The sequence below is a fragment of the Salvelinus fontinalis genome, chromosome 35 (genome assembly GCF_029448725.1).
Source record: "Salvelinus fontinalis isolate EN_2023a chromosome 35, ASM2944872v1, whole genome shotgun sequence".
Lineage (NCBI taxonomy): Eukaryota > Metazoa > Chordata > Actinopteri > Salmoniformes > Salmonidae > Salvelinus > Salvelinus fontinalis.
The window spans coordinates 32,555,592-32,572,057 of NC_074699.1; the positions used below are offsets into that span (position 1 = coordinate 32,555,592).

A 16,466-nucleotide genomic window follows, 5' to 3' on the forward strand; every position below is an offset into this window, starting at 1 on the left:
TTCAAATATATATTTTTAAAGAAAGTTTCACTAAAATATTTCTGTGTAGAAAGTCAATTAACAAATTCATACCTCATCACAGTTGTTGATCATCAATTGTTTAATTGACTTAAATGTACAAGCCAAACAGTGATCAACTAAATAACAGTCCATTCCAGTGCATTGTCCATCAATACAAGAAAATAGAAAACAGTTAAGCATTTGTTAAAAATAGATCTTTACACAATATGTATGGCATTTTATGGTAAAAATCTACCATGTGGTAGATTTAGTTATTGATTTTAGTTATTGAGCTGCATAGTCATGAACAGTTGTAATTTAGTAGACTGAGTTGGCATTGCAGTCCGGTACAGAAGAGAGCAATGTGGAATACTTCACAACACAGCTGAAAGCATTATAAAACAAGTGGTCTATCGCTAGTAAAACATTGAAAAAAGCATTAAATTACTATGGCAGATGTAGGGAGAAAATATTTTCTACTTCTCAGGTATGAAAAAATTAAAAAAATTAAATAGTAGAATATTTGTTTTCTTTTCAGGCATGAAAAAGCTAGTGATTGTTAATTTATTATGCCCTCTTTGCCTTTTCGGCTAAACAACAAGTGGTTAAATGCATGGTGCCTAGATAGTTAGACCTTGCCTTGAATATTAAAATATAATGGCTCAGTAGAACATTTATTTTTATTGCACCTGCACCAGTAGAGCAACAATTGTACACATTTACAGTGCACCCCCCCACACACAAAAAAACTCTTAACATTTAATTCAGTTGAACTCAGAGAAAAACACTGACTGCTAGAGTTCTCTGTATGACAAACATGGATCCTTGACTGATCCAGGGTTCGAATTACAGGTTGCTGGGCACCATAAAATATTAGATATACACTGCTCAAAAAGATAAAGGGAACACTTAAACAACACAATGTAACTCCAAGTCAATCACACTTCTGTGAACTCAAACTGTCCACTTAGGAAGCAACACTGATTGACAATAAATTTCCCATGCTGTTGTTCAAATGGAATAGACAAAAGGTGGAAATTATAGGCAATTAGCAAGACACCTCCAATAAAGGAGTGGTTTTGCAGGTGGTGACCACAGACCACTTCTCAGTTCCTATGCTTCCTGGCTGATATTTTGGTCACTTTTGAATGCTGGCGGTGCTTTCACTCTAGTGGTAGCATGAGACGGAGTCTACAACCCACACAAGTGGCTCAGGTAGTGCAGCTCATCCAGGATGGCACATCAATGCGAGCTGTGGCAAGAAGGTTTGCTGTGTCTGTCAGCGTAGTGTCCAGAGCATGGAGGCGCTACCAGGAGACAGGCCAGTACATCAGGAGACGTGGAGGAGGCCGTAGGAGGGCAACAACCCAGCAGCAGGACCGCTACCTCCGCCTTTGTGCAAGGAGGAGCAGGTGGAGCACTGCCAGAGCCCTGCAAAATGACCTCCAGCAGGCCACAAATGTGCATGTGTCTGCTCAAACGGTCAGAAACAGACTCCATGAGGGTGGTATGAGGGCCCGACATCCACAGGTGGGGGTTGTGCTTACAGCCCAACACCGTGCAGGACGTTTGGCATTTGCCAGAGAACACCAAGATTGGCAAATTCGCCACTGGCGCCCTGTGCTCTTCACAGATGAAAGCAGGTTCACACTGAGCACATGAGCACATGTGACAGACGTGACAGAGTCTGGAGACGCCGTGGAGAACGTTCTGCTGCCTGCAACATCCTCCAGCATGACCGGTTTGGCAGTGGGTCAGTCATGGTGTGGGGTGGCATTTCTTTGGGGGGCCGCACAGCCCTCCATGTGCTCGCCAGAGGTAGCCTGACTGCCATTAGGTACCGAGATGAGATCCTCAGACCCCTTGTAAGACCATATGCTGGTGCGGTTGGCCCTGGGTTCCTCCTAATGCAAGACAATGCTAGACCTCATGTGGCTGGAGTGTGTCAGCAGTTCCTGCAAGAGGAAGGCATTGATGCTATGGACTGGCCCGCCCGTTCCACAGACCTGAATCCAATTGAGCACATCTGGGACATCATGTCTCGCTCCATCCACCAGTTGCACCACAGACTGTCCAGGAGTTGGCGGATGCTTTAGTCCAGGTCTGGGAGGAGATCCCTCAGGAGACCATCTGCTACCTCATCAGGAGCATGCCCAGGCGTTGTAGGGAGGTCATACAGGCACGTGGAGGCCACACACACTACTGAGCCTCATTTTGACTTGTTTTAAGGACATTACATCAAAGTTGGATCAGCCTGTAGTGTGGTTTTCCACTTTAATGTTGAGTGTGACTCCAAATCCAGACCTCCATGGGTTAATACATTTGATTTCCATTGATCATTTTTGTGTGATTTTGTTGTCAGCACATTCAACTATGTAAAGAAAAAAGTATTTAATAAGAATATTTCATTCATTCAGATCTAGGATGTGTTATTTTAGTGTTCCCTTTATTTCTTTGAGCAGTGTATTAACATGGGTGCCTCCATAAGCATTAAATATATACAGAACAAAAATATAAACGCAACATGCAACAATTTCAAAGATTTACTGAGTTACAGTTTATATAAGGAAAAAAGTCAATTGAAATGAATGAATTCGGTTCTAATCTATGGATTTCACATGACTGGGAATACAGATATGCAGATACCTTGGATCAGAAAACCAGTCAGTGTCTGGTTTCACCACCATTTGCCTCATGCAGCGCGACAAATCTCCTTCACATAGAATTGATAAGGTGTTGATGTTGATGTTGTTGTTGTCCCACTCCTCTTTAATGGCTGTGCGAAGTTGCTGGTTATTGGCGGGAACTGGAACACACTGTCATACACGTCGATCCAGAGCATCCCAAACATGCTCAATGGGTGACATGCCTGGAGAGTATTCAGGCCATGAAAGAACTGGGAAATGTTCAGCTTCCAGGAATTGTGTATAGATCCTTGCGACATGGGGCCGTGTATTATCATGATGAAACATGAGGTGATGGCGGCGGATGAATGGCATGACAATGGGCCTCAGGATCTTGTCACGGTATCTCTGTGCATTCAAATTGCCATCGAAAAAATGCAATTGTGTTCGTTGTCTGTAGCTTATACCTGCCCATACCATAACCCCACCGCCACCATGGGGCTTCCTGTTCACAACGTTGGCACCAGCAAACGGCTCGCTCACACAACGCCATACATGTGGTCTGTGGTTGTGAGGCCGGTTGGACGTACTGCCAAATTCTCTCAAATGACTTTGGAGGCTTATGGACATTAAATTCTCTGGCAAAAGCTCTGGTGGACATTCATGCAGTCAGCATTCCAATTTCACACTGCCTCAAAACATGAGACATCTGTGGCATTGTGTTGTGTGACAAATCTGCACATTTTGGAGTGGCCTTTTATCGTTCCCAGCACAAGGTACACCTGTGTAATGATCATGCTGTTTAATCAGCTTCTTGATATGCCACACCTGTCAGGCAGATGGATTATCTTGGCAAAGGAGAAATGCTCACTAACAGGGATGTAAACAAATTTGTGCACAAAATTTGAGAGAAATAAGCTTTTTGTGCGTATGGAACATTTCTGGGATAATTTATTTCAGGTCATTAAACATGGGACCAACACTTTACATGTTGCATTTATATTTCTGTTCAGTGTGTTAACTTTATTCAGACACTATTTTTAGTTTTGAACCCTGGAATGGGCATTTATTCCTGCAGTATATCAGTGTGTTTCAGGATGGACTTGTTCACATGGCAGTGCATTTCTTGGGAGAGCTTGTTTCTGCATTTGCCTTCTGTCTGATGCTTTCTGTTGAAAAAGAAAAAGGAAACTTCTTTGTTCATTCAAGTTGACCTACGGGCTACGGACCATTACTGGTAGAGATGATAAAAGATGGTCAAACCAGCATTTAATGTACTTATGTAATTAATAACCACAATATCAGTGGTGGAAAAAGTACTAAATTGTCATTCTTGAGTAAAAGTACAAGTAAATACTATACATCAAATTCCTTATATTAAGCAAACCAGAAGATACAATTTTCTTGTTTTTTAAATTTACGGACAGCCAGGGGAACACTCCAAAACTCATAATTTATAAAGGCAGAATTTGTGTTTAGTGAGTCGGCCAGAAAAGTGGCAGTAGGGATGAAAACCCGTTATATTGGTACGTGAATTGGATTATATTGCTGTCCTACCTGAGCACTCGAAATGTGACCAGTGCTTTGGGTAACAGGGAAAATGTATGGGAGTAAAAAGGGCATATTTGCTTTAGGACTGTATTAGAATATAAGTAAAAGTTGTCAGCAATATAAATAATAAAGTAAAGTACAGATACCCTTTCAAAGTACAGAAATACAGCCAGTATGATGCATTTTGCATCCTATGATGCAAAATGCAAAACACAGCATCATATGATGCAAAATGCATCTTACCGGCTGTATTTCTCTACTTATATTTATTTCTCTACTTATATATCATGAAAACTTCATTGCTGACATGCAAAACATTTTAGGACTGTATCAGCAATGGGCTAATGAAACAAATACCAAAAGATATAGTTTAAGTAGTACTTCAAAGTATTTTTACTTAGTTACTTTACACCACTGCATAATATGCTCATAAAGCTTTTGGACAGCTACCTTCCCCAGACTAGACAGCAGTGTGGTCTAGAGGGAAGCTGGGCAGTGTTCAGTAGGCATGAAATGAGTGACAATGATTGGACAGTACAGTCCGATAAGAACATCCATTGTTGTTTTTTATTTTTTTTAAATGCTTTTCGCCCATTGTGCCTATTAAAGACAACCCCTGGTGCTCAGGTTCGAATACCTGATGGGTGTTGACTCCCGTCCCCCGTTCCATTGACTCACCAGCTAGGTCGGTCCTGGAGATCCCCGCCAGTCCCTCATACAGGCCTTTGATTGGGTTCTCCCCTGCGATGACTACTCCATGCAGCCAGATCAGCAACATACGGTGCCCATGCTCCTTGAAGCTCTTTGTACCTAACATATGTGAATGTCATAAGAGAGTTATCATATTAAATAGGTGGGCTACAATAAGGACAGTTCTGGGCTTAAGTGCCTTGCTCAAGGGCACAATGGCAGGAGATGGTACCTGGGATCTGTCAATTAACCCTTTAGGTTGAACCAGCAACCCTCTGGCTACTGGTCAGCCTCTCTAACGTAAAGGCTACCTGCCCGCCCAGGCTGCTAACTCCTTATTCCTTAGGCTCTTTGGTGTTTGCAGATCTGAAGGAATCATATGAATGTAAGCAATATGGCGGAAGCTCCCTTAAAATCAGATAGAAAGCTAGATGGAAAAATCTCATTTCCACTTAGACCTATGTGATTTCTTCAGATCTGAAAAATACAACGAGCTAGGGGCTGGGGGTTATTTCTAGACCAAGCCAATGCTTCACCTGTCCACTGCTGCTCTATGGAGCGTATGTGGGCATCCGTGAAGCCCCAGTGCTGTGCGAGGCTCTTCCACTCCCCGCGGGATAGGTCTTTGGTGGCCAGCCTCCACGTGACAGAGCGCAGGTGCTGGGTCTCCACCTGGTGGTCCTGCTTAAAGCTCAGCTGCTTCCCCAGCCACGAATCACCATCGCTGATCACGTTGTCCTGGTACACAAAGAAAGGGTGTGTGTTTGAGATTGACTGCGAAGCAGACTGCTATTTGATTCTGAAATGCTAAAACACTCATCCCGGAATCGTGATGATCTGGTACAGCTGCATAGCCCTAAAGTAGTCGATCTCAACATGCACCAAGTAGAGCTGCAGGCACTACCTTGCAGTTCAATGATGGAAAGAGTTTTTACATTTGCGTTTAAATATGAACCTACCTTTTCCCACTTGTAAAACCGGTCTGCTTTGATGATCATGTCCACTAAGATGACATTGTTTCCTCTGGCTGCCACCTCCAGAGAAGTCTTCCCCTGCTGAGAGTACCAACACACAGCCACAACACTGGATTCAATCACACACAGTACATCACCTGGTCCTGGGTCCTGTTCATTAGCAGTAATTCACCTGGGTCCTGTTCTTTAGCACTAATTCACCTGGGTCCCATTCATTAGCACCAATTCACCTGGGTCCTGTTCATTAGCACTAATTCACCTGGGTCCTGTTCTTTAGCACTAATTCACCTGGGTCCTGTTCTTTAGCACTAATTCACCTGGGTCCTGTTCATTAGCACTAATTCACCTGGGTCCTGATCTTTAGCACTAATTCACCTGGGTCCTGTTCATTAGCACTAATTCACCTGGGTCCTGTTCATTAGCACTAATTCACCTGGGTCCTGTTCATTAGCACTAATTCACCTGGGTCCTGTTTATTAGCACAATTTCACCTGGGTCCTGTTCATTAGCACTAATTCACCTGGGTCCTGTTATGTAGCACTAATTCACCTGGGTCCTGTTCATTAGCACTAACTCACCTGGGTCCTGTTCATTAGCACTAACTCACCTGGGTCCTGTTCATTAGCACTAACTCACCTGGGTCCTGTTCTTTAGCACTAACTCACCTGGGTCCCGTTCATTAGCCCTAATTCACCTGGGTCCTGTTCTTTAGCACTAATTCACCTGGGTCCTGTTCATTAGCACTAATTCACCTGGGTCCTGTTCTTTAGCACTAATTCACCTGGGTCCTGGGTCCCGTTCATTAGCACTAATTCACCTGGGTCCTGTTCTTTAGCACTAATTCACCTGGGTCCTGGGTCCCGTTCATTAGCACTAATTCACCTGGGTCCTGTTCTTTAGCACTAACTCACCTGGGTCCCGTTCATGAGCCCTAATTCACCTGGGTCCTGTTCTTTAGCACTAATTCACCTGGGTCCTGTTCATTAGCACTAATTCACCTGGGTCCTGTTCATTAGCACTAATTCACCTGGGTCCTGTTCTTTAGCACTAACTCACCTGGGTCCTGTTCATTAGCACTAATTCACCTGGGTCCTGTTCATTAGCACTAATTCACCTGGGTCCTGTTCATTAGCACTATTTCACCTGGGTCCTGTTCATTAGCACTAATTCACCTGGGTCCTGTTATGTAGCACTAATTCACCTGGGTCATGTTCATTAGCACTAACTCACCTGGGTCCTGTTCTTTAGAACTAATTCACCTGGGTCCTGTTCATTAGAACTAATTCACCTGGGTCCTGTTCATTAGCACCAATTCACCTGGGTCCTGTTCTTTAGTACTAATTCACCTGGGTCCTGTTCTTTAGCACTACTTCACCTGGGTCCTGTTCTTTAGCACTAATTCACCTGGGTCCTGTTCTTTAGCACTAACTCACCTGGGTCCCGTTCATTAGCCCTAATTCACCTGGGTCCTGTTCTTTAGCACTAATTCACCTGGGTCCTGTTCATTAGCACTAATTCACCTGGGTCCTGTTCTTTAGCACTAATTCACCTGGGTCCTGGGTCCCGTTCATTAGCACTAATTCACCTGGGTCCTGTTCTTTAGCACTAATTCACCTGGGTCCTGTTCATTAGAACTAATTCACCTGGGTCCTGTTCATTAGCACTAATTCACCTGGGTCCTGTTCATTAGAACTAATTCACCTGGGTCCTGGGTTCTGTTCATTAGCACTAATTCACCTGGGTCCTGTTCATTAGCACTAATTCACCTGGGTCCTGGGTCCTGTTATGTAGCACTAATTCACCTGGGTCCTGTTCATTAGCACTAATTCACCTGGGTCCTGTTCATTAGCACTAATTCACCTGGGTCCTGCTCATTAGCACAAATTCACCTGGGTCCTGTTCTTTAGAACTAATTCACCTGGGTCCTGTTCATTAGCACTAATTCACCTGGGTCCTGTTCTTTAGCACAAATTCACCTGGGTCCTGTTCTTTAGTACTAATTCACCTGGGTCCTGTTCATTAGCACTAATTCACCTGGGTCCTGTTCTTTAGCACTAATTCACCTGGGTCCTGTTCTTTAGCACTAATTCACCTGGGTCCTGTTCATTAGCACTAACTCACCTGGGTCCTGTTCATTAGCAGTAATTCACCTGGGTCCTGTTCATTAGCACTAATTCACCTGGGTCCTGTTCATTAGCACAAATTCACCTGGGTCCTGTTCTTTAGCACTAATTCACCTGGGTCCTGTTCATTAGCACTAATTCACCTGGGTCCTGTTCTTTAGCACTAATTCACCTGGGTCCTGTTCTTTAGCACTACTTCACCTGGGTCCTGTTCTTTAGCACTAATTCACCTGGGTCCTGTTCTTTAGCACTAACTCACCTGGGTCCTGTTCATTAGCACTACTTCACCTGGGTCCTGTTCTTTAGCACAAATTCACCTGGGTCCTGTTCTTTAGCACTAATTCACCTGGGTCCTGTTCTTTAGCACTAATTCACCTGGGTCCTGTTCATTAGCACTAATTCACCTGGGTCCTGTTCTTTAGCACTAATTCACCTGGGTCCTGTTCTTTAGCACTAATTCACCTGGGTCCTGTTCTTTAGCACTAATTCACCTGGGTCCTGTTCTTTAGCACTAATTCACCTGGGTCCTGTTCTTTAGCACTAATTCACCTGGGTCCCATTCATTAGCACCAATTCACCTGGGTCCTGTTCTTTAGCACTAATTCACCTGGGTCCTGTTCTTTAGCACTAATTCACCTGGGTCATGGGTTTCGTTCATTAGCACCAATTGACCTGGGTCCCGTTCATTAGTACTAATTCAGCTGGGTCCTGTTCTTTAGCCCTAATTCACCTGGGTCCCATTCATTAGCACCAATTCACCTGGGTCCTGTTCTTTAGCACTAATTCACCTGGGTCCCGTTCATTAGCACTAATTCACCTGGGTCCTGTTCTTTAGCACTAATTCACCTGGGTCCTGTGTCCTGTTCATTAGCACTAATTCACCTGGGTCCTGGGTCCTGTTCCTTAGCACTAATTCACCAGGGTCCTGTTCTTTAGCACTAATTCACCAGGGTCCTGTTCATTAGCACTAATTCACCTGGGTCCTGTTCATTAGCACTAATTCACCTGGGTCCTGTTCATTAGCACGAATTCACCTGGGTCGTGGGTCCTGTTCATTAGCACTAATTCACCTGGGTTCGTGGGTCCTGTTCAGTAGCACTAATTCACCTGGTTCGTGGGTCCTGTTCATTAGCAGTAATTCACCTGGGTCGTGGGTCCAGTTCATTAGCACTAATTGTGGGGGGAAACAGTGAAATGAGAGGTACTACCTAAACTTGTCTAATAAGAAATAGTTGTTATTGTTTTCTGTTGCAAAATGTTTTTCTCCGGTGTGCTCTGATTAACAGGATCCTGGCATAGTCTTCAGACTGGAATTCAATAATGCTTGAGCCCTTTAAACACACGCTAACGGGAATAGGGGAAATGATTTCATTAAACCAGTGAGACACTGGGTGGTCCCATACTACACAAAGAGCCCATGACATGTTAACCTAGTCTCAGGGCTATTACGCACAGGACGAAGCGTCTGCTGTGCCAGACTGATGAGATTTGAAAATAGAAGCTTTCTTAGAAATTGTGTTTAAGTGTGTTGGGATGTCTGATGTTAAATGTTTGTATTATATGAGATTAGTTATTTTAAAACACAGCATTGTTTCCAATGCAATTTTACCATCAAGGAAAATAAAGTTGACATTATTGAATCTTTATTGCAAGTATGACTGTAAGTGAAACACGTTATCTGTATTGATACGATTTAGATACCATTTCTCCAGTGATTGATACCCTCAATGAGTTGTCCAACCACATTGGAAATTAGATAACACATTTGAAGAGGTTTTAATCTACACGTTATTAACAATCCATTACAACTCCCACATACAGGCGCTCTTGTTTGCTCCGCCATGTTTTAATGGATCACTTCACTTCTAAAGGTAAATAAAAAACAAGATAAAAAATGACCCTTTAAATTTAGATTCAATCAAATACCTTATCCAGTAGTTTGAGGTTAACCCCAGCTATGAGGATCATCTCAGCGATGTCCTGTCTTCCATGCTCTGCTGCGATGTGCAGGGCTGTCTGGAGCCTCTGTAAGGAAGGAGGGAGGGAGAGAGGGAAGGCGGGGAGAAAAAGAAAGGGAGAAAGAATGAGAGAGTGAGACAGGAAAAGAGAGAGGAAAAGAAAGAGATAGACGAATTAGGTCATTAGTGTTACAAGTGTTATGGCAGTATACTGTACTGTGCCTTCTGTTCTATGGTCTTTACCTCAATGCTAATGTAAACAACGTCAAACATAGATCCCAGCCAACTCATGATGGGTTATCACGCAACACGATGACTCGATACAGACACTTTAAGGTACACGATGCACTGTTGGCCTAACAAATCATCGAATGCACTGCATAGAATGTTTACATACAGTATGGTGATTACGTAACGCCCATAGAGAGTGGAAACATTACTCACATTGTCAGATATGTCCAGGTCACATTCAGCGTCTATTAGCAGCCGTACCACCTCAGTGTGATTGTGGAGCACGGCGATGTGAAGAGGGGATGTGTGTTGCTGTTCAAAACACAAGGTAAAATTAGATACACATTGATGGTTACCACATACAACAGATGACACGTAAATAATAATAATTTGTTACATTTGTAAAGCTCTTTTCATTATGCAAGAATAATTTCAAAGTGCATAAAATGAAATATAAACTAGGAAATACAGTAAAATATATTTTGAATGATAATATAACGAACAAGACATTTCAAAATATATAACAATATCATGAATACAACAAAAGGAGTCTAGAATGAGGGTAGTACAGCCGATAGAGATGAGTCTTAAGGCCTGCTTTAGGAATGAGGGTAGGCCAGCCGTCAGAGATGAGTCTTAAGGCCTGCTTTAGGAACGAGGCTAGTCCAGCCGACAGAGATGAGTCTTAAGGCCTGCTTTAGGAACGAGGCTAGTCCAGCCGACAGAGATGAGTCTTAAGGCCTGCTTTAGGAACGAGGCTAGTCCAGCCGACAGAGATGAGTCTTAAGGCCTGCTTTAGGAACGAGGCTAGTCCAGCCGACAGAGATGAGTCTTAAGGCCTGCTTTAGGAACGAGGGTAGTCCAGCCGACAGAGATGAGTCTTAAGTTAAGGCCTGCTTTAGGAACGAGGCTAGTCCAGCCGACAGAGATGAGTCTTAAGGCCTGCTTTAGGAACGAGTGTAGTCCAGCCGACAGAGATGAGTCTTAAGGCCTGCTTTAGGAACGAGGCTAATCCAGCCGACAGAGATGAGTCTTAAGGCCTGCTTTAGGAACGAGGCTAGTCCAGCCGATAGAGATGAGTCTTAAGGCCTGCTTTAGGAACGAGGGTAGTCCAGCCGATAGAGATGAGTCTTAAGGCCTGCTTTAGGAACGAGGCTAGTCCAGCCGTCAGAGATGAGTCTCAAGGCCTGCTTTAGGAACGAGGCTAGTCCAGCCGACAGAGATGAGTCTTAAGGCCTGCTTTAGGAACGAGGCTAGTCCAGCCGACAGAGATGAGTCTTAAGGCCTGCTTTAGGAACGAGGCTAGTCCAGCCGACAGAGATGAGTCTTAGGGCCTGCTTTAGGAACGAGGCTAGTCCAGCCGATAGAGATGAGTCTTAAGGCCTGCTTTAGGAACGAGGCTAGTCCAGCCGACAGAGATGAGTCTTAAGGCCTGCTTTAGGAACGAGGCTAGTCCAGCCGACAGAGATGAGTCTTAAGGCCTGCATTAGGAACGAGGCTAGTCCAGCCGACAGAGATGAGTCTTAAGGCCTGCTTTAGGAACGAGGCTAGTCCAACCGATAGAGATGAGTCTTAAGGCCTGCTTTAGGAACGAGGCTAGTCCAGCCGACAGAGATGAGTCTTAAGGCCTGCTTTAGGAACAAGGCTAGTCCAGCCGATAGAGATGAGTCTTAAGGCCTGCTTTAGGAACAAGGCTAGTCCAGCCGATAGAGATGAGTCTTAAGGCCTGCTTTAGGAACGAGGCTAGTCCAGCCGATAGAGATGAGTCTTAAGGCCTGCTTTAAATGCACCACCAGTCTGAGCAGCTTTGAGATTGTCATTGAGGGAGTTCCGGAGGTGTAATGAGTTTGCACTCAAAAAGACGTTGCATTATGCTTACTTCATTATTCAATGTGTTTTATAATGTTCACTGCATCAAGGACAGCTTACACAGACAGGTATTCAGTAAGAACCCATTACACCTCTCTGTTTGTCTGAATTGGCGGGTTTTACGCACCAGCCAAGCTTCTGGCAGAGTGCAATGGTTCTCTTTTGATTAGTGGTACGTAGGAGGAAAAGGCCTGTTGTACTGTAGCTTGTGGTCTTGTTTCAGACACAAACTAAAACAAAGATCTATGGAGAGAAGCTATTCTGCACTGAGCCACTGAAAAAACACCTTTTGTGTCTTGAAGCTGCTGCCTCCAGGACCCAACTGCTGCAGCATGGGTTTAAAACGAGCAAACTAGCATGTCAGAACACCTGTTTACTAACTTTCTCTATCCAATACAACAAACATATGAGAGGAGTGGGACTGCCCTACTCCTTAAAAATGTAAATAAATAAAACACTTTTACTGAAAACGGAAAACATCAATATAGGACATGCACTGAATTATACAAACAAATGTGGCAACAATTCTCTGAGTTGTAAAAAGTTAGGAAAAAGAGAAAGTGGAAAGGGGACATGGTGCAGATGCTGAACCCTACTGGTGTATTCTGAGCTGTTGGGCTGAACTAAAAGACTTGGCTGTTCACTATTGTAGTTTGAAAGAGGAGCTAACCAAGTTGCAATAAGTGCTACCAACTATTCGTACAGAGGAGCTAACCGATGCACAAACTAGTGTAGTATGTACAGTATGGTTGAAGGTTGGCTTGTGTACTCACGCCATCCACCGTGTCTGTGTTGATGCCCGCCTGCAGCAGCAGACTGGTCTCCCTCTCTAAGCCGTGCTGGGCCACGTAGTGGAGGGCATTCATATTCTTCTGCACAGACAACAACATACTGGGACAGGTCACAGTTCAGACTCACTGACGTACCTCTCAGTCTCACACATTAGGTGGCACTTTGACATTAAACCTGTAATGAAAAGTGCTATAGAAATATCTATCTATCTATCCATCTCAGATTCAGTCTTAAATGTAAATGTGATAATCAGGTACCACTTTAAACTAACTACAATTTACTCAACAAAGTCTTTAGAAACCCTTTCTAAGACATATTTAGATGCTTAAGAAATCATGTATTATCATCCGTGCCTGTCTCTGCAAGAGTTTTAACATCATTGTCTTGGAAGAGAATGTCCCAGTCAGAGCATAGGAAGCACCCACTTCTAGGTGGTCCTCTGCCCATACGTTTACCGCTATATGAATATATAGATGAATGCTCTATAAAGCCTTTATGAGTTATAGTTCATTGAAAGTTGACCCTTACGTTTGTCAGCGCGTTGACATTACAGCAGGCCTCCAGCAGTAGTTTGACACATTCATAGTGACCTCCGTCAGAGGACAGGTGCAGAGGTGTCAGTCCGTCCTGGAGAACCAAATATCACGTCACAACAAGCCTCCATCAGCTTTACATTCTATCAACAGAATAGGGAATAATCAACAATATAAAATAGAACAAGTAACAGTAATCCTAATTGTTATTATAGTAAAATAGAATTTGTTATTTCCTGGCAAAATAAAGGTTTAAAAGCAAAACATAAATGAATAGTAAACCTTTTTCTCTCATCATTATCCCTATAAGTGAAGCAGGAACCACAACAGCTAAAATGCATGGAATATAAAATATAGTTTCTGGGCTGCTTTTAACCCCACACCACACCTGACAATATGTTCTTTACTCACTATGTTTCTCTCGTCAATGTCCACTCCTGTCTCAACTAACTTATGCAGGACCTCTTTATGTCCATGCTTGGCTGCTAGATGGATGGCCATGTTTTCATCCTATACAATAAAACACATCAAAGACATCATGTTATATTTACATGATACCATCTTAGTTACACACACACACACACACACACACACACACACACACATGAAAAGTAATGTAAACGCGTTTTCCAAAGGTGTTTAAAGTTCATGTTGACTCTCTCGCTACTGTAACACTAGCCTAATCATGCATTCACCTATACGTGTGTGTGTGTGTGTGTGTGTGTGTGTGTGTGTGTGTGTGTGTGTGTGTGTGTGTGTGTGTGTGTGTGTGTGTGTGTGTGTGTGTGTGTGTGTGTGTGTGTGTGTGTGTGTGTGTGTGTGTGTGTCAACGTCGGTACCTACCTTATCCTTGAGGCCGTGAGTGCAGCCCATACCGATGAGGAACTCAACCACCTCTAGTTGTCCATGTTCTGCAGCCAGGTGAAACGCTGTCTTCCCAGACTGACAGTAAAACAGGGAGTGAGGGATTAACTATAAGAAGACAGTAACAGTAATGACAACATCACAGTATGACCAAATGACACGATATGACCAAATTACAGTATGAAAGTATTGACAGTATGGAATAACAGAGTGTCTTCTGTTCTGCCCCAAGCAGGACTCAAACTCATAACCTCCTGCACAAACACACAAGCCAACCGTTTAGCCAACAGAGCAAGGGACTAGTCTGTCACTCTGTAAGCGACAGTTGGCTGTTGGGGGTGGGGGGTGGGGGGGGGCTTGATGTCACTGATGTCCAGCCAACATGCGACAAGCAGGTTTGACATCCTAGTGAACACATCTAACATGGCACAGGATAAATAATAGGTAGCATAGTAAACCCTCAAGGTATCTGTTGTGCACAGAGGGTGGTGATACTGAATTAATACAATCTTAAAGTAAACAAGATTTTTTTAATTGTGTCATCATCAATTTTCCTTGTTAATCCTGTAACCAGGCAGGGTTGAGAGTAAAGCACACTCAGGGAGAGTATAAGGAAAGAAAAGCCCTAGGACAGTACTGGGAAAGTCCTGGGTAAGGAAAGCACTCCCATGAAAATACAACATTGCTAGGAAAGGTCTTTGAAAGAACTAGTAAAGTGCAGAAAGCGTGCTAGTAAAGAACCAGTAATGTGGTGTGGGGCAGTCACATTGTCCACCCTGTCCAGCAGTACATCCTCTACTAGGTCCTCCATGATGAACTCCAGCACTCTGCTATGACCCCGCTGGGCGGCACAGTGCAGCAGACCCAGCCCATTCTGACAGAGAGACGGATACATAACATATTATAAGTCTTATTATAATACAAAAATGAATTATAAGACAGAAATGACTGAAAGCCACCTCAAGTGGTGTGATCTGGAAAAACTTGCCCCGAACCGAGTCAGATGGAGTACATTTGTCAATGGCCTATGCTCCTCATAGGAGCCAAAGGCGTAAGTCAAGTAAGTCAGTCAATTATTAGGACATATAAATCAACTTATAGAGCATTATATTTGCAAGCTTTAAAGGCGCAATATGCAGAAACTGCTCCGCCATTGCCTGGATGCTAAAATTCAAAAATGTTGGTGAATGTTGTTTTTCAAATTAAACTCTTTATGACAATGTATCATTCTTTGAGGGTCTAATTACACCATAACACACTGGTCTGACACAACCCTGCAAAACACATTATGCTGGCTTGCAAAGTGATGTGTACGTTTTTGAGGAATCCAGCCAGAGTAAGGATATCCAAAATTGACTGCTGGGGTAGAGAAGTTTGATTAATGAGACCTAAATCATCTAAACTGGAACATCTCAGTAACTGGTGCAATAAGTCCAACTGCTAACAGATTGGGTTAGTTCAGAAAAATGTAGCATAAGATTCATCAACAAACAATTCTGAAAACCAACCTGCAGGGAAATATGAAGATGATAGGTTTGGTTTTGAGCAAACATGAATTTAATTTTACTCAACAAGCTTGATCAAATTCAGCTAACTTCGAGCAGTATTTGTTGAGTGATCAAACTTGAACACATGAGCTCAACTTCTTGTCCTTTTCAAGTCCACCCCTCACAGAGAACCCCTGATTAAGCAATTGGTTAAGTTGGCTTTTCTTTTGTGTGCATAGGCATAAATACAAACAGCATATTGCTTGCCTGAATTCCACAAGCTATGACTAGTTACAATTAGACACAATTGTAACACAAAAGACACAATTAAAACACTAAAAAAACATTAAGGAAATTGCATGATGTAGTCCCATCTGCAATTCTACATCATTAAGGGTAGGATCCGTTCCATTGAATTTGGTCAATTCATGTAATGAATTGAATAACTTACTTTGTTTTCAGAGTTGAGCTTTGCTCCAGAGGCCACGAGGATCTGTAGGATGTTGAGGCGACCGAACCAGGCTGCTAGCAGCAGAGCATTCATACCAAACTGAGAAGGGACAGCATGTTGTACAAATAGAATTAACACACACATCTTCTAAGTAGCTGCTGCTGTTCACTTTACTCACCCTCTTCTGGACCCGCAGACAATTTGATCTCCAGGATTATGTAGCCTACATCTCTGCCTCATATATAATATATACAGGATTATGTAGCCTACATCTCTGCCTCATATATAATATATACAGGATTATGTAGTCTACATCTCT

General features: G+C 43.2%; 1 protein-coding gene across 1 annotated transcript in view; it reads right to left on the bottom strand.

Moving 5' to 3' along the window:
* Window positions 1-82: 82 nt before the first annotated feature.
* Window positions 83-16,466, bottom strand: part of ankdd1a (ankyrin repeat and death domain containing 1A) — a gene marked incomplete in the record, with an annotated part of 27,390 nt that continues 11,006 nt past the window's right edge. The window contains 12 exon segments of the mRNA XM_055900015.1: window positions 83-3,793; window positions 4,854-4,985; window positions 5,402-5,603; window positions 5,825-5,920; window positions 9,889-9,987; window positions 10,365-10,463; window positions 12,794-12,892; window positions 13,341-13,439; window positions 13,757-13,855; window positions 14,189-14,287; window positions 14,976-15,083; window positions 16,148-16,246. Of these exon segments, the coding sequence (XP_055755990.1) occupies window positions 3,732-3,793; window positions 4,854-4,985; window positions 5,402-5,603; window positions 5,825-5,920; window positions 9,889-9,987; window positions 10,365-10,463; window positions 12,794-12,892; window positions 13,341-13,439; window positions 13,757-13,855; window positions 14,189-14,287; window positions 14,976-15,083; window positions 16,148-16,246 (1,293 nt within the window).